The sequence below is a fragment of the Oncorhynchus clarkii genome, chromosome 21 (genome assembly GCF_045791955.1).
Source record: "Oncorhynchus clarkii lewisi isolate Uvic-CL-2024 chromosome 21, UVic_Ocla_1.0, whole genome shotgun sequence".
NCBI lineage: Eukaryota > Metazoa > Chordata > Actinopteri > Salmoniformes > Salmonidae > Oncorhynchus > Oncorhynchus clarkii.
Window position 1 is genome coordinate 12081043 of NC_092167.1, and position 19631 is coordinate 12100673.

The 19631-nt window shown below is 42.2% G+C and overlaps 1 protein-coding gene across 1 annotated transcript; it reads left to right on the forward strand.

The window, feature by feature from the left end:
- Positions 1-172: 172 nt before the first annotated feature.
- Positions 173-19527, forward strand: LOC139378534 (mucin-2-like). The gene is made up of 12 exons (XM_071120804.1): positions 173-576; positions 1037-1172; positions 10152-10455; positions 12031-12081; positions 12369-12495; positions 13271-13436; positions 13546-13666; positions 15412-15508; positions 15646-15721; positions 15826-15956; positions 16537-16688; positions 16795-19527. The coding sequence occupies exons 1-12, from the start codon at positions 302-304 to the stop codon at positions 19206-19208; spliced, it is 4050 nt and encodes a 1349-aa protein (XP_070976905.1). The 5' UTR covers positions 173-301; the 3' UTR covers positions 19209-19527.
- The last annotated feature ends 104 nt before the right edge of the window (positions 19528-19631 follow it).

Genomic DNA, 19631 nt, shown 5'->3' on the forward strand with positions numbered 1-19631 from the left:
ATCTAACCTCGTTAAATTGACAAAATGACACGTTTTCATTTTCGTCAAAAACGACTTAATATTGAAGGAATGCCTTTGATTTGACTGCCCGCACCTGCGCAGTTTGGCACGAGTGACCGTGACGTCTTTGTACGCATGCGCTTTGCTAGCCAACGTCGTCATGACATCGCCCAGTGCGATCAGGGAGTTCTATTGGAGAAGCAGTTTTAGCCTATCTTCATACTGTACTGTCTTTGTTGTAGCGGAAGCCTGTGGTCCACTGTCCTAAACCAGGAACAACAGTCGCGCAAGTCATTGCGAGATGGCTCAGCAATTGTTATTAAAATTAATTTGCGATCATCAGGGAACATTGGACTATGCACATCTGGCAGATGTTGGGTTTGGGGCAGATATTATCTGCGCTCTTGATAAACTTGTTGAAAACGATTTATTTTCTATAGCGCTGTGCAATGGAAACAAACGCATTATTGCGAAAACGAAAGTTAGACGCTGCAAAGCGCAGCAATGTGATGGCTGCAATGATTTACACTTATGTAAATTTTATCTATTTGGGGACTGCAAGAATAGTAGGGGAAGGTAAGCATAAAATATGTTTTATATGACGTGCGCTAAATAGGATGCGTTTTAGACAGGCATTCCAATTCGAAACTTATTTCCGATAATCTGATCTTTTTTAGAGTTTATGTGATTTTTTTTCAGTGGACCAATTATTTTTTTTAAATATCAGAATTGGACTGCCTTGTCTAAACGCAGCGATAGGCCCAGAGAAGTAAAGTAAGACAGATTGTTTTGCGTGGCCCGGTTAAAACTCTGCTCTTCCGGGGCACCAGGCCATGCAAAACGAACTCGCCCATTTTTTGACTGTGTACATGTATCATTGCAACGGGTTATTATTATTACTATTTTTACATTTGAGGTATTTCAGCCCAAAACATGAAACTGCAACATTGTTGAAAAATTATATGGGGTTTAGAAGTTGAATTAATTCAGCAAACTGCATTGTGCTTTGTATGTTTCTTGATACTTTTACTCCCAGACGGACATGCCGCTTTGGCCATGACCTTCACTCCGAACACAACTCCATAGTTTTGAGAGAGCATAAACTTGAGACGCTGAGTAGACAGGAACTCCGGCAGCTATTATTACAGAATGACAACTCTCTCCTTCCACCGGTAAGAGCCAACCGTTTACCTCTAACTGCTGATGTGGATCAGTGGAATGTGTGTGTGTGCAGGGCCAGCTCCAGACATAAGCGACATAAGCAAAGGGGTGGGGGAGTCGTGTCTCAACTTGTTGTTGAGCGTTAGAATAGTGTAATACACAAAGGTGCAAGTTCGAAATGTGTTTGTGTGTCAGCAATTTTTCTCTTATTAGGTCATTCACTGACAGTCACTCAATTAGTCATGTCAGCTAACCATTTTTAGATTGGTCAATTAGTCTATCCAGCTATCTAAACTTATAGTAATCATGGCCAAATAACGACCAGGCATGCAGGGCACATGCCCAGGGCGCTGACCTCCAGAGGGCCCCTGTTGATTTTGTTAGTCACTCTCACTCAGATATCATTAACATGGCAAAATGTGGCTGCAATGTGTGTGTGTCTGTGACTGATGAAGAGGTGCTGTCTGCACATATTAAAAGCCATTTGAATTCAATCACTTTTTGACAGCATCCCTTTTTATGTAAATAACATTTTCCACATGTTTGCCCATGGAAGAATTGGTCAGAAAGTGATCTTTTGGACTTGAAAAGTAGGCTACCTGTGCATGTTTGTCCACTCCAAAATAATTCCAGCGTTAAAACTGCATGTATACTCGTGCCATTTGTTGTGTCTTTACTATCATTCAATTGAAGACTTCGTTTTTATCAAAGATTCCTGTAATTAGTATTACCGATTTAAACTGAATAATCATGTAACTAATTAACTAGGAAGTCGGGGCATCAAGGAAAGTATTCAGATTACAAAGTTATAATTTCCCAATATAACCTTTCAGATATTTTCATGTCTGATCAATAGTCTGATTAATGATTTATTTATTTTACCTCACGTTAGTCTCATTCCAAACGTCGTAAATTGTTGGTTATCTGCACGAACCCAGTCTTCACTATGAGTCATCCATACATCAATTGTCTTAAATCATTTATTTATTCCTAACTAAGTAATTCACAGAAATGCATAAACAAACAAACATGGTAAATGTGGTTACATTAAATGATAGGAAAATGTGCCCTAGTGGGCTGAACCGGCTTGGCGGCTTGTTAGACAAAGGAGAAGTGGGGGTTGACTAAGAAGTCACTACAGAGTTAATAATTATAACAATTGAAATGCTAATCCTTTACACATGAACGCTCACTCATTCGGGAACAATTTCAATCAATATATATATTTACGCTCAGTGTGTCGTCTTGATCGCTGGTGAAAAGTCTTTATTTTGTAGAATTGTCCGTCTCTCTCCCCCTCTCTGTCTTGGTTAGAGGGGATAGTTCAAAGTGACATTCGTTATAGAATAGATGTTTCGGCGGTTGTCGTTCTTCACGTTCAATGATACCGAATTCCTAGCTGCAGATTAGTAATTAATATCAAAGACTTGTTCTCATTCTGTCGCTATCGATAGTCTAAGAGTTTAACCACGTGGTACGGTTAAAATATTCAGCAATGGTCTGCAACCTTTAGCCATCTCGTAATTGAGGTAAGCTCGGTCTACAACCTTTGTACTCCCGTGATTGAGAGAAACATGGTCGGGTGATAATTTCTCAAAGTTTGGTTTTATTCGGAATGGCAGAAAAGGTCTGTCCCAGGATGTCTGACCCTAACTGGGCTCAGGGGCGGTCCTCTGATTTAGTTCAAATCCAGTTCCCTTTTTGAGTTTTCCTTCATTAAACAGTCCAAAATCACATTGTAAAATTGTGTAAACAGTATCATACTCACTCATTCATCTTATACAACAATTAGATGTAAACCTTATATCTGGGGCTATTATATAAACAGTGTAATGTAATGGTAATGTGGCCACACCGTCTCTCATGAGCTTCCCCAAGTTGTGACAAACGGACCAGTTCATAGCTGGATTCTTCACCGATCTTTTACACTTTCTCCGGAACATGACATTTGTTCATACCTCAAGTTCTGTGAGGTGGAAGGATTTCCTTTGTCTCCATGAAAAACTACTCTCTATAACTGTGTGTCCATGAGGTCTTCACAGGAATTTAGGACCTCTGACCACAGCAGCCTAGTTGAAGGGGGAGAGGGGGATGGGCTTGCTATACCCAAAGAGGCCAACGTCATGACACATTGTAGTGGAATATTGACTCAGAAATAAAACACTCTTACTGGAACTTGTGAATTCAAATGAGACTTTAATACAAAGTAGCAAAGCCGTGCTGATCCATGGAACAACCAACTTTCCATGCACGGAGCTCTGCATTTTTATAGCTTTGCAGCCTCACACACAGCATATGGATACACCCCATAAGTAAATTAAATAACTCCCCTTGTCCTTTCGCCACCATTATCTTCCATCTGAGTTCTTGCTTGTTCACGCTCAGTAACGCCCTCATCTGCTTCGGGTTTAGACTATAATGGTGGCAGGACCCCTTATGTAATACAAAAAATAATAAAACATTTTGTATATTGTCAAAGGAATTTTATTCCTATATGTTCATCAACCAATCCAATTTGAGACCAGTCTCAAAATCAATCCGTAGCGTTTATTCTCGGGAGTACTGATCATAATACAATGTACATTGGTTTATATACATCACATTTCGTCATAGCGTTTTGTATGCTGCTCCTCCTTCTCCGATACAATGGCAATATAGTTCACAAGCCTTCCCACATTGTCTGCCACCTGTTAAACAATCTACTACAAGCCCAAGGTCTCTCCCCTCCCTGGGTAGAGACAGAATGTCCTGTAAGGAACACAGCATTCCAGCCGGTCTGACGATAGCTCCATTCGTTTCTAACAAGGAACAGAAAGTCCTTGTTCTAATTCTTGACGAAAACGACACACATTACATTCAGTATTATGATTAAACAAAGGTTTCTGTACCAAATATTAAGTTCTGCTTTTCTGATGTATCAAATACTTATGTCGTGCAATAAAATGCAAATTAATTACTTAAAAATCATACAGTGTGATTTTCTGGATTTTTGTTTTAGATTCCGTCTCTCACAGTTGAAGTGTACATATGATAAAATGTACAGACCTCTACATGCTTTATAAGTTGGAAAACCTGCAAAATTGGCAGTGTATCAAATACTTGTTCTCCCCACTGCACATTGGCTAATGGGATCTTTAACCTGAGCTTTCCGCAGAACCAGCTAATGCACTTGGTGACATAATTCTTATCTTTAGTCAATCGATTTTTTTTCTCCCACACCATTTGATGAATGGAAATAGACATCTGTCACAAAACACCAAAAAGTGTACCTAAAGATATTCAGGGATTACCATTTATTAGTCTACATTAACTGATGTGTCTTTCTGGCAAATACCTTTTTTTTTTTGTAGCCTGAAAAGTCATGACAACTGAAACGGGGCTGAACCTGTCCTGGGAAAAATGGGATGGTCATCCTAACACACACGGTCAACTTTACTAGACTAGGCTATAATGTGAATTACCATTAACTTCTAATAGGCCTACCGGTAGCCAGTGATGTAGTGTTAAAAAATAGGTGAGTAAACTCTGATTGCCGGTCACAGGGAAAAAAGTATCGCTCCCTATACTGCATTTTTCTGAAAATGGCGTTTACTTGCGTTTCCCCTCCACTAGGCCCACACCCCTGCCGGTAGCCTACCCTGTCAGCCGAGGCAATTTTACACACATGAGCATACGCACAACAGGTAGCCGACATTCAATATAATAGGCCTATGATTTGAATCAAAACATTTTTACACCCTACAGTGCATTCGGAAAGTATTCAGACCCTTTGACTTTTTCCACGTTGCTACGTTACAGCTGGATACAAATTCAACAAAATCTACACACAATACCCCATAATGACAAAGCAAAAACAGGTTTTTAGAACATTTTGCAAGTGTGTGTGTGTGTGTGTGTATGTATGTATGTATGTATGTATGTATGTATGTATGTATGTATGTATGTATGTATGTATATATAAATGAAATATCACATTTACATAAGTGTTCAGACCCTCAGTACTTTGCTGAAGCACTTTTGGCAGTGATTACAGCCTTGAGTATTCTTGGGTATGACGCTACAAGCTTGGCACACCTGTATTTGGGGTGTTTCTCCCATTCTTCTCTGCAGATCCTCTCAAGCTCTGTCAGGTTGGATGGGGAGCATCGCTGCACAGCTATTTTCAGGTCTCACCAGAGATGTTCGATCAGGTTCAAGTTCAATAGGTTTCCTATGGAGGATCGACAGTATAATTTAAAACAACATATATTCCCATTCAAGTCAACATTCTCTGATATGTGCACCTCCAACAATCTTTCTGGAACCATTTTGAAAGTAGACATTGCAATTGTATTCCCATTTTAGTACATTTATCAGCCAAAACATGACACCCACTGTGTATTCTAGAGCATGTTGTGTCTCAACTGATGGCGGACACAACATAATAGGGTCTAAGCTACAACATTGTTTTGATTTTTTTTTGTGATTTTTTTGTTTTGTTTTGATAATTGTAAAAAATATTAACCCTTTACACTCGTACCCATATACAGGTTGAAAATGGCAGATTTGGGCACTCAGTGGCAGTACAGTAAGGTGCTCTACATCTTGTCAGACACCCTTGTTAGACCTCTTGTGCTCCACAATGCTGTATGGGTTTTGACTGACAGACATTCTGAACTTTAGCACCTCACATGACAAGAAGTTTCCCCCATCCCTCCCACTAATTGGGCAAATTTTGTAAATGTTTTGTTGACTGAGTGAGGGAAATGCTGTAAATTAGAGGTCTCAATGTACAGTATATTGAAATGTGAGATGTTGAGGATTATAATAAATACTGCTTTGATGTCATACAAGCAAGCCAAACACCTGTGAGTCCAAATGTGCACTTCACATTTCCATATCATAAAACTCATATACTGTTTCAACATTTATGATCACTATGTTTGATGTAGTTACAAGATGACATGGCATCATACCCTGAACAGAATGAGCCTGTTTGTCTACTGTGAAGAAGATTTGCCGCTGCACACACACACACCTGAATGTACTCATGACTCCTTTTCCATGTGCACTAAAATTACACTCTGTTTCCCTGAATTGCATTGTGAAAGCCTGACACTGTAATGTCATATTTTATCATTTAGCTAGTCTTGTTGGCAATAGAACAACCTTTCAAATCATGCCCACCTGGACCTAGATTGAGATTTATGTTTTTGGATTATGTAAATAATAACAGTAATTGTATGGTGGCAGGGCTTGTGTGCCAAACAAATCAACTACAAGTGTGCTTCCTCTAGTTCCTCAACAGCACAGCAAGGAGAACTCAAAAAAGCCCCTTTATAGTTGAAGACTCATCTTTGAGTCATACAAGAGTGTTCAAATCACTTAGGAACTGTGCACACGTTGGAGAGGTGTGTGGTCACTTGGGGACACCAGTTAGTGCGCTCACTCAAACCCTGTTGTTTTATGTTGCACCGATCCCACATTTTCCTGGGATAGTCTTATCATGTCACTGAATGTATCCAGAGTATTTTCAGATGGTGTTATCTAGTAAATGTCAAATGCATATAAAATCAACAGTGTAATGTTTTGGTTTCAGTCTTGTCACGTGCTGTTGTGTCCTTGCCTTTTGGTCTGATCCTTTTCCCATCTCCAAACTGTTCCCTTTCAATTTGTTATGCGTTTCATATTTCTTCTGTAAGAAATAATTCAATGTCTTAATTGTTTATTATTATGATAATTTAATTGATTCTGATATTTCAGGGGGTGGCAGCACCCCTACTTCCTGCGGCTATGGGAATAACCAATGGCATTGCAGGCTGTGAAATGTATAGCACACTTCAGACAACCACGGTGAATGTGACTACAGTGAAGGTTAGAAATGGTAAAACGTTTGATACAATTTTCACCTGACACGATCACTCTTAATTCTTGCCTAATATGTTGGCATGCATAAAACATTTTTTTTTTTAACAATTCCCATATTTTCAATAATGTGAAACAGTATAATGTTTTAACTGTTTTGTATAATATTACCGTTATATCTACGCATGACCAATTTATGTGTCTTTATTAACAATGTCATATTCTGCTTGAAATAACATGTAGGTTAATGAAATAATCAAAAGAAAAATGTGATTTGATTATTAGCCCAATGGTAGGCATTATATCATGTGAATTAGGCCTTATGTGAAATCATTGTCAAAAGCGCAACAGGTACCGTTGCATGTAGGCCTAGATTATTTATGGGTGGATCATATAGAAATATCAAAACATTCTTTCAACTCCAAAGCAATTGCCTGTCTATGATGCCGGAACCACTGACTCGCTACCTTTTTCTATAATCAAGACACCTGCTGGTAACTCTTAAATTGGTTAGGACAGCTCACGAGGTGTCCTCAATATCTGTCGACTAGGTGTGACTCTTACGACTAAAGAGGCTTCTTGCATAGCTTCTATTTTTACCCATAAGAGTAGGAGTAAAATGTCTCTATGCTCAGCACTTATGACCAATTGTCTACCCTGAGATGCTTTGTGGATACAGGCCCAGCTGTCAGATTCTCAAGGAAGAGGTTGATTCCCCTCATCGGTGAGATGCACGTAATCCCCAAGGTACTGCCCAGGGACACAGTGCTTTATGGCAGAATGGTGGATTGTGGGCATGCGCCTGTCACAGAGAAATGCAAACACCAGCTGGTTGACAGAGCACCGGGCCATCTCTTTGTGCTTGTTGCTGTCCTCCTCCCACTGGAACTTCCAACTCCTTTACTGTGTGATGTCAGAGTAGATCACCGTTGTCCCGGGGAACAGTTGGATGGCAGCCTCCAAATCAGCTCACATCTGACGCACCTTTGTGTGTCCCAAGTCGTTTCCGAGGTGGATGACTATGATACATTCACGGTTGCGCCTTGCCTTGGTGAGAGAGGATATTTCAGAACTTTTCCTTTGAGAACAGCTCATCCATATTTCACGCTCCTGTCGTCATCTAGCCAGATACATTGTGTAATCCCATTGTAAATATTTGCTTCAGTCTTTGCTCTCACCAATTTGCTTTGAGCAATGATCAGTAGGATTATGAGCTGGGATCTTATCAATAAGGCAATTACAATTATATATAACGGTATAGATATGTACAGTACCAGTCAAACGTTTGGACACACCTACTCATTTCAGGGTTTTTCTTTATTTTTACTATTTTTCTACATTGAGGAATAATTGTGAAGACATCAAAACCACAAAATAATACATATGGAATGTAGTAACCAAAAAAGTATTAAACAATGCAGAGATCATCCGTTCACCTACTCAACGTCTCACAAAGACACGGCAGTTGGAACTAAAAATGTCAAATTTGGACTCATCAGACTAAAGGACAGATTTCCACCGGTCTAATGTCCATTGCTCGTGTTTTTTGTCCCAAGCAAGTCTCTTCTTCTTATTGGAGTCCTTTTAGTAGTGGTTTCTTTGTAGCAATTCGACCATGAATGCCTGATTCACGCAGTCTCCTCTGAACAGTTGATGTTGAGATGTCTGTTACTTGAAATCTGAAGTGCAGTTCATTTGTGGCGAACTTATCCTCTGCAGCAGAGGTAACTCTGGGTCTTCCATTTCTGTGGCGATCCCCATGAGAGCCAGTTTCATCATAGCGCTTGATGGTTTTTGCAACTGCACTTGAAGAAACTTTAAAAGTTCTTGAAATGTTCCGTATTGACTGACCTTCATGTCTTAAAGTAATGATGGACTGTCATTTCTCTTTGCTTATTTGAGCTGTTCTTGCAATAATATGGACTTGGTCTTTTACCAAATAGGGATATCTTCTGTATACCCACCCCTACCTTGTCACAACACAACTGATTGGCTCAAACGCATTAAGAAGGAAAGAAATTCCACAAATTCACTTTTAACAAGGAACACTTGTTAATTGAAATGCATTCCAGGTGATTACCACATGAAGCTGGTTGAGAGAATGCCAAGAGTGTGCAAAGTTGTCATCGAGGCAAAGGGTGGCTACTTTAAAGAATCTAAAATATATTTTGATTTGTTTAACACTTTTTTGGTTACTACATGATTCCACATGTGTTATTTCATAGTTTTGATGTCTTCATGATTATTCTACAATGTAGAAAAGAGTAAAAAATTAAGATAAACCCTTGAATAAGTAGGTGTGCCAAACTTTTGACTAGTACTGTATATCATTTGTCTGTATGTATTTTTAGATATAAGCCTATTGTAAATGTGTATTATTGTTGCATCAACATCTTTACTATAAACATAAATACAAGTACAATCAGAACTTTAAGCTACATATTATTTTGCACGAGGTCATGAACTGTCCATTGATCAGCCCAGCAATTGATCAAACAGGACCATGTTTGAAACACAAGTGGTTCTGCGCTGATGTCAATATTACGCAGGGAAGCTAACAGTTACTGAAATGAGGAATGCAGGTAGGATGTATCTATCTGAGATACTGTGTCCAACACACCACCACCTGTTGGGCACATACAGACCAAAAAAGGATGTTTCAATGATTGTTAAAATAAAGGTTTAAGAAAATACAGGCATGCACCACATTACAAGACAAAACAGCTCAATCAAGCCTGATCGTCTTGTAAGTATAAAAGCAAAGCTTGCTGTAATTTTTTTTTTTTTTTCAAGCATGAAAAGATACCGTAATGGTATAATGTCCTACTATGGTGTGAAGAATCCAATGCTTTACCTTGTATGTGGTACAAATCACATTATTGTGGAAGCACCCCCTCTAAGAGTCTGAATTAGGCTGTGTTTTTCTCACTTAAAATAGTTTTTAATCTCTTGAATGTTTTGGCATTCAACTTCAAAAAGTGTAGCACTTGGAAGGGAAGGTTTTGTTCAAATCAATAGGGGTTCTGTCAAAAAGGGATTGAATTCAAATGGATTTACCCAATAGCTCTGTGTGTTCATCTCATGCTTTCTTGCACATAGAGTATGGTACACAAGTATTTTAAAAGCCTCGTCTCTCACTCTTTCAGGTGTGCAACTCTTATAACAAAGGCACCGGGCAATATGGCAACTGCCCTGATCAGGAGGGGTGCAGGAGACTTCACGTGTGCGACAGGTACATCAGAGGAACCTGCTCCTCGGGAGCCAACTGCAACAGGTGTCATGACTTCTTCGAGCCACACCCACGGAGGACCCTGCAGCAGAGGGGAGTGCCAAACGATCTAATGACATCCATGTTGTCCACCTACCAGAACATCCAGGCCATGAAAAGTGAAGGTGCCGGCGGTGCTTCTTCCATCAACAGGCCCCAGAGCTGTCCTCAGAGGAATACAGGTAGATGGCTGCAGGAGCAAACAACAGGGTTGTGTTCAGTGGGGAATAATGTTTCAGAACAGTCGCTATAGTTACCTGCAAAAGTATTTCTCTATGGACTTGCTTGCCAGCCAGGGTTGGGGTCAATTGCATTTAAATTCCAGACCAGTTGTCACGCCCTGACCTTGGAGATCCTTTTTATGTCTCTATTTTGGTTTGGTCATGGCGTGAGTTGGGGTGGGCATTTCTATGTTTTGTGTTTCTATGATTTTCTATCTCTATGTTTTGGCCGGGTATGGTTCTCAATCAGGGACAGTTGTCTATCGTTGTCTCTGATTGGGAACCATACTTAGGTACCCTTTTTCCCACCTGTGTTTGTGGGAAGTTGACTTTCTTTATGGCACTTAGCCTTAAGCTTCAGGGTTTTGTTTTGTCGTGTGTATTGTTTTGTTCGGCGTCTTTTCTTAATTAAAGAACATGTACGCTCACCACGCTGCACCTTGGTCCGCTCCTTTCATCAGCCATTCAATAAGTACACTGATATTCCAATTCTCTTCAATGCTTTTCAATAACCAGGTTTCCATCCAACCTTTTTATGCGAGTAAAGTACATGTTGCATGAAAATGAACATTTCTTGGTAAACTTTCCAAACGTCGACAACAAAATACGCTAGATATCGTGTGGTTTTTTGGGGGGGTCAGTAAAAGTGATTATGCGAGAAATGGCTGTGGAAATACTCATTCTCAAATATTGATGTAATAACCATAATATTTAAGTAAACTTGGAGTCACGGGGTGACATGTTGTGTGGTCCTACTACAACTGGAGAAAGCATACAGTTTATTAGGCTACAGGTGAAATAAGTTATGAACTTCTCAGGGGGGTGAAAGTGCACGGTGACACGCTTGATGCTCCTTTCCAATAAACATCAAGGGTCTTATTCTGGTGACATGATCATCAATGCTTGGCTGCCATTTGACAAATAAAAATGATCTTGTTCTTTTGTCTATAATAATGTTTTATTTGTTTTAAATTTATTTCACCTTTAGTTAACCAGGTCGGCCAGTTGAAAACAAGTTCTCATTTACAACTGCAACCTGGCCAAGATAAAGCAAAGCCGTACAACAACAAAAACAACAGAGTTACACATGGGATAAACAAAAGTACAGTCAATAACACAATAGAAAAATCTAGATACAGTGTGTGCAAATGGGTGTTCATGTAAGCTATACCTGCACTGTATCTGCGAGCTGTTGGCTAGAGCGCACGTGCCAATAAGAGTGGGCACATTCGCTATATAACGCAAAAACAATTATTCGGTACTTGGGAATTTAACCGCAAAAGTTATTTTTATGTGCGCTATGTCATCATGCACAGCCTTTTATCCGCAACAAGTCAATTTGATGGAAACAGATCTCTGGTAGGAAAATGTGCATATAGTTTGGATGGAAACCTAGCTAGTGAGGAAAAGGTGGAATTGGAATTTGGTTTACTTTCTGAATTGACTGGAAATGAGATGGTATTGACCTCAACCCTGTTACCAACTTTGATTTCATGTAACTAAATGTTTGTTTGTTTATTTGTTCTTTATTTACAGTGAGGAATGAGATCTGCCTGTTCTTTGTCAAGGGGGACTGCAAACAAGGAGGTACATTTAACGAGGGAGATATTGTGTGTGGTGGGAGAGTGTCTGGAGGATAGCGTTCCCATGTTTGCTTTCACAGAACACCGGCAAGGGCCTTGCCTGATTTTTACTCAGGTCGAAGCTATGGCACCCGGCCGGATATGAGTTTATCTATAACTTTCAAGGTTGTCAGTAGAGACACAATACAAACCCCGTGAAACCACAATTTAGGGACAAATCAGGCTGTTACCCAGGTGCAACAGTGATACTCAGCAACATATCACATCTCACTAAAAATGTATGACTTTCAGAGAAATGCTGGAGAGTCCACTTCAAAATGCCCTACAAGTGGGAAGTGAACGATGGACAGACTTGGTCAGCTCTGCCAGCAAACGAAGAAATCGAGAGAGACTTCTGTGACCCTTCTAAGATACACAGGTACAGTATGTTATGTCATACTAGACTCAGCGATTTCCTCAACAACTAAGAGAGTTGGAGCGCAAGACTCAGCTTCCCCACTGTTTTGGTCCTGCAGCTACCACGCTGTAACAGCGAAGCGAACACGTGCAAATGCTCAGATATAGTACTGCGTGTGACTGTCTTGCATCTCAATATCTGCGGTGCTGCTTGTGGTAATATCATTTTGCTCAGCGCCAGCTGTGCCATCAGAGTCCCTGGGTTCGCGCCCAGGCTCTGTCGTAACCGTCCGCGACCGGGAGGTCCGTGGGGCGACGCACAATTGGCCTAGCGTCGTCCGGGTTAGGGAGGGCTTGGTCGGTAGGGATGTCCTTGTCTCATCGCGCACCAGCGACTCCTGTGGCGGGCCGGGCGCAGTGCGCGCTAACCAAGGTTGCCAGGTGCACGGTGTTTCCTCCGACACATTGGTGCGGCTGGCTTCCGGGTTGGATGCGCGCTGTGTTAAGAAGCAGTGCGGCTGGTTGGGTTGTGTATCGGAGGACGCATGACTTTCAACCTTCGTCTCTCCCGAGCCCGTACGGGAGTTGTAGCGATGAGACAAGATAGTAGCTACTACAACAATTGGATACCACAAAATTGGGGAGAAAAAGGGGTAAAAAAAAATATAATGATAAAAAAAATAATAATAATATCATTTTGCTGAGTCTACCTTTAACTAGAAAAACGATGTCGACCTGTGAATAAGGTACAACAGCCATTTTTTTTTTTACCATTTACATTTGTCATGCCTTCACAGTGAGGGATCTGAGCGTGTGCGTTTCGACTCCATGAGCCACGGGTTACGGCAAGTTCGCCGTCTCTCCACAGTTTCCTCTGTGACCCAGCCCACATACGTACTCACCACAGAGTGGGTGTGGTTCTGGGAAGACGAGTACGGCAAATGGGTCCAGTACGCATCCATCGTAAGTGGTGTGAAACACTCAAAACAGGCTGATGTGTTACGAGGACAATAATAGATATAGTAAACTGTTGTTCCCCTTGAAATATATGTTTTTTCTCTATAAATCACAGAAAGAGATGCACAGATTGTCGTCCATCACCAGTGAAGACCTTGAGACAAGGTTCCAGGAGGATCAAAGTGCTGTGGTGAAGTTCACTGCAGGCCAGCAGTCTTATGAGCTGAGTTTCAGAGGTAACACATTTCAAACTCTTGAAAAACAGCTCTCATGTGCAACCTTCTGTTATAATAATAAAAGTATATTTTAGTTATAAGCGCTTAGCACAAGTTACAGTTAGGCTACTCTTATACACTACCAGTCTAAAGTTTTAGAACACCTACTCATTCAAGGGTTTTTCTTTATTTTTTACTATTTTCTACATTGTAGAATAATAGTGATGACATCAAAACAATGAAATAACATATATGGAATCATGTACTAACCAAAAATATTAAATAAACCAAAATATATTTTATATTTGAGATTCTTCAAATAGCCATCCTTTGCCTTGATGACAGCTTTGCACACTCTTGGCATTCTATCTACCAGCTTCAGCTGCAATGCGTTTCCAACCGTCTTGAAGGAGTTCCCACATATGCTGAGCACTTGTTGGCTGCTTTTCCTTCACTCTGAGGTACAACTCATCCCAAACCATCTCAATTTGGTTGAGGTCGGGGGATTGTGGAGGCCAGGTCATCTGATGCAGCACTCCATCACTCTCTTTCTTCGTAAAATAGCTGAAGCTGGTCCCATTAAGCCCAAACCAGATGGGATGGCGTATCGCTGCAGAATGCTGTTCGCCATGCAGGTTAAATGTGCCTTGAATTCTAAATAAATCACAGACAGTGTCACCAGCAAAGCACTCCCACACCATAACACCACCTCCTCCATGCTTTACAGTGGGAAATACACATGCAGAAATCATCCGTTCACCCACTCTGTCTCACAAACCAAAGACGGTTAGAACCAAATTGGTCTGGAGTCCAAATTGGACTCCAGACCACAGATTTCCACTGGTCAAATGTCCATTGCCCATGTTTCTTGGCCCAAGCAAGTCTCTTCTTATTATTGGTTACCTTTAGTAGTGGTTTCTTTGTAGCAATTTGACCATGAAGGCCTGATTCACATATTCTCCTCTGAACAATTGATGCTGAGATGTCTGTTACTTGAACTCTGTGAAGCATTTATTTGGGCTACAATTTCTGAGGCTGGTAACTCTAATGAACTTATCCTCTGCAGCAGAGGCGACTCTGGGTCTTCCATTTCTGTGGCGGTCCTCATGAGAGCCAGTTTCATCATAGCGCTTGATGGTTTTTGCGACTGCACTTGAAGAAACTTTAAAAGTTCTTGAAATGTTCTGGATTGACTGACCTTCATGTCTTAAAGTAATGATGGGCTGTCGTTTCTCTTTGCTTATTTGAGCTGTTCTTGCCATAATATGGACTTGGTCTTTTACCAAATAGGGCTATTTTCTGTATACCACCTCTACCTTGTCACAGCACAACTGATTGGCTCAAACGCATTAAGATGGAAAGAATTTGCACACATTAACCTTTAAGAAGGCACACCTGTTAATTAAAATGCATTCCATGTGACTACCTCATGAAGCTGGTTGAGAGAATGCCAAGAGTGTGCAAAGCTGTCATCAAGACAAAGGGTGGCGATTTGATATATTTAGATTTTAACACTTTTTTGGTTACTACATGGTTACTTATGTGTTATTTCATAGTTTTGATGTGTTCACTAGTATTCTACAACGTAGAAAAAAGTTTTAAAAAAAGAAAAACTCTTGAATGAGTAGGTGTTCTAAAACATTTGACCGGTAGTGTACGCCCCTCAAATTCTATTACTAAAATCGGCGGCAGGTAGCCTAGATGTTAGAGATGTTGAATGGTAACTGTAAGGATGCTGGTTCAAATAGTTAATCTTGTAATTACAGACATGACACAAAAAAACAAAGCATATGGTACTGTAAGGATGGTCAGACGACGTCCAGTCTTTGTTTCAACTGTGGACGCACAAGCTGCAAGGAGCAGGTAATAAATGAATGGAATTGGACTGAGAATGGGTCTATGTTATGAATCGAACCATTTCTATATGTACCTAATAGATGACTTATAATCATAATACTTTTTTCTTGTATGTGAAGGTTATTTTTCATATGTCATTTCAGGAGAAATGGACCACGCAATTTCAGAGCTGTTCCTGGATCTTGGGACAAGTCTGCGATACCCGACATTGGATACAAGGTCACTTGTTTACATGTGATTCTCCGGCTTTGGATTGCAGGGAAGTTTAACATTAACAATGCCCTGTCAGCTGTGACAACCATTTTGTTTTCCCCCTCCTGCAGACAGTCTCTCTTCTGAGTTCTGACAGGGACTATCAGAAGGTCCAGGGACTTTTCAACCAGACCATGAGGGGCTTTCAAATCACCAGCATCGAGAGGGTCCAAAACAGAGACCTCTGGGAAGTCTTCCAGTGGTATGTTTACATCAACTCTCACACACAATCCCAGCGTGTTACTTCCAAAATACTATGTAAACCCTGACTTGAACAAGATTATGGGGAAGTAGTGTTAGGAATTGAAAACCTGGTCAGGGTGTGTAGAAATGCGAGATACAACATATAAGGTGACCATCTCCTATCTTTAAAAGGTTTATTAGACAAAAGAGAGACATATGCATAGGAGAAGACAGACATGTTCATGTAAGAGGTCTAGAGCAAATCTCACCCCCTCCCCTCTGACGAGAGGGCTGACCTAAACACTCTTGCCTATCTCTGTTCACTGCCAAAGCATTAAATCAAGGTGGAGACGTTGGGGTTGAATAGACTATACATTTGAAACATCTTAATCGCTTAAAGACGCCCATAAACTATTTTATGTCTCAGGGGCCCAGATACCAGTTACTGAGAGCTGCTTTAAGGTGACCTCTGGCCTTACAGAGGGTACCTAGAGGCCAAATTTCAATAGGGAATAACCATCGAAAAGTATCAATCTCAACAGCAGCTAATGGTGATTTCATACAGTAACAGCAGCTAATGGTCATTTATTCTTTCTCAGGAAGAGAGATTTAATGAAGAAAAACAATGGAGGTCAAAACAGCAAGGAGCTACATCTCTTCCACGGAACGGACCCAAAACACGTAGAGGCCATTTGCAGAGATAACTTCGACTGGAGGCTGTGTGGAACCAACGGAACTGTGTACGGCGAAGGTACCTCATGTTAACCATCTGTCAGAAGTGTAGTCAGATTTTAGAAGCAGTCATTATCTCACTATAGTCTGTCATTTTGTTTTACTGATGATCTTCTCTGTTTAAGGGAGTTACTTTGCCAGGGATGCCAAGTACTCACACAGCTACACCAGCCACTCAGGAGTGAGGTCCATGTTTGCTTGTCAGGTGCTTGTTGGCGACTACACACAGGGGAACTCGGGGCTCCGTCGCCCCCCTCCAAAAGGCGAGGGAAGCCCCACTCTCTATGACAGCTGTGTGGACAATGTCCTGAACCCATCCATATATGTGGTGTTTGAAAGGCACCAGGTTTACCCAGAGTTCCTCATCAAATATGATGGTAGCGTCATGCACTGGTCCACATCGGCTCCAGCTCCCCCCAAAACTGTCTCTATCCAATCCACTTCCTTAACCCCAACATCCAACCGGATTCAAGCCACAGCTGCTGCCACCCCATCGAAGAGAGTTCCATCCACTTTGAATCCATCTAAAACTGCAGCAACCACTTCCTCAAATCCAACCCATTCTCGTCCCACTTCACGTTTTGTCCATCAGTCGCTCCCAAAACCTGCCCAAGCCCCATTGATATTCATTCAATCTCCAGTCCTCATAAAGCCAGCCACAAGTTCTCAATTAGTGGATATCACCCGAGGCCCAGATTACACTTCCTCATTTGCAAACCTCTCTCACACACTCACTACCCCAGCCAGTACACCCTCTCGTACGTTCACTACCCCTGCCAGTACACCCTCTCGTACGCTCACTACCCCTGCCAGTACACCCTCTCGTACGCTGACTACCCCTGCCAGTACACCCTCTCGTACACTCACTACCCCTGCCAGTACACCCTCTCGTACGCTCACTACCCCTGCCAGTACACCCTCTCGTACGCTCACTACCCCTGCCAGTACACCCTCTCGTACGCTCACTACCCCAGCCAGTACACCCTCTCGTACGCTCACTACCCCAGCCAGTACACCCTCTCGTACGCTCACTACCCCTGCCAGTACACCCTCTCGTACGCTCACTACCCCTGCCAGTACACCCTCTCGTACGCTCACTACCCCTGCCAGTACACCCTCTCGTTCGCTCACTACCCCTGCCAGTACACCCTCTCGTACGCTCACTAGCCCAGCCAGTACCCTCTCTTGTACTCTCCCTGCTCCAGCCAGTACCCTCTCTTATACACTCCCTGCCCCAGCCAGTACCCTCTCTTATACTCTCCCTGCTCCAGCCAGTACCCTCTCTTATACACTCCCTGCCCCAGCCAGTACCCTCTCTTATACTCTCCCTGCTCCAGCCAGTACCCTCTCTTATACTCTCCCTGCTCCAGCCAGTACCCTCTCTTATACGCTCCCTGCCCCAGCCAGTACCCTCTCTTATACGCTCCCTTCCCCAGCCAGTACACCCTTTCCTACACTCACTACCCCAGCCAGTACCCCATCTTATACACTCCCTACCCCAGCCAGTACCCCCTCTTATACACATCCTACCCCAGCCAGTACCCTCTCTTATACATTCACTACCCTAGCCAGTACCCCCTCTCCTACACTCACTACCCCAGCCAGTACAGCCTCTAGTAGACTCGCTCCCCCAGCCAACACCACCTCTCGAAGACTGGCTCCCCAACCCCCCACCCCCTCTCCTACACTCACGCCCTCACCCAGTGCCCCCTCTTGCACACTCACGCCCTCACCCAGTACCCCCTCTTATACACTCACTGCCCCAGCCAGTACCCCCTCTTATACACTCACTGCCCCAGCCAGTACCCCCTCTTATACACTCACTGCCCCAGCCAGTACCCCCTCTTATACACTCACTGCCCCAGCCAGTACCCCCTCTTATACACTCACTGCCCCAGCCAGTACCCCCTCTTATACACTCACTGCCCCAGCCAGTACCCCCTCTTATACACTCACTGCCCCAGCCAGTACCCCCTCTTATACACTCACTGCCCCAGTCAGTACCCCCTCTTATACACTCACTGCCCCTGCCAGTACCCCCTCTTATAAACTCACTGCCCTAGCCAGTACCCCCTCTTATACACTCACTGCCCCAGCCAGTACAGCCTCTCGTAGACTCGCTCCCCAACCCCCCACCCTCTCTCCTACACTCACTCCCTCAGCCAGTACCCCCTCTCGCACACTTTCCCCCTTAACTGGCACCCTATCTTGGGCTCACACCCGCTCAACAACCACTACTCGCACTCTCTCTGACAGCAGTTCTTCTCACCCACTATCCCCTTCATCCTCACTGAGCACACATTATCCCACACTTTCTCACTCATCCTACTCCCCCACTTACACACAAACTCCCTCACGCACTTCCCCCTCCACGTCAAGCCATTCTTCTAGCACACTCTCCCCCTCAGATAGGTTGCTATCTCGGGTGTTCTCTCCCTCGACAGGTGCCTCCACTAGATCTCCTCCTGAGTCACTGTACAGTGTTCCAACAGCTCATAGGAGGGACACCAAACAAAAGAACAAGTGCCTTCTCCAATAACTTGCCTTTGTCAGGGTGGAGCAGTAAGTTAATAGAAGGTTTTGATGGCGAACTTCACATTTTCAAAAACAGAACATGTATTAAAATGATGAATGATAATGCATTTGCATACTAAATATGTTTTATAGCTGTGTATCTTTACCTTGTAGGGGCTTAATCATAGTAAAGCTGTTCACAACTAACCAGACGTTGGTAATTTTGCACAAATATGAATTTGATGAGCATGTTTCCTTTACTCAGGTCTGCTGACAGTCTATACATTTTGTAAATGAAACAGGTTTGATTTCTGTTTTAAACTGAATAAACTCAAATAATTGATTGTGGATGTTTTTTTGGGACAATCCTACTCTTTTCTAAGAGATTTTGAAACACTCAAATGTCAGAAACATATTTTTTGACAAATATCATCTTTATTGACTTTAA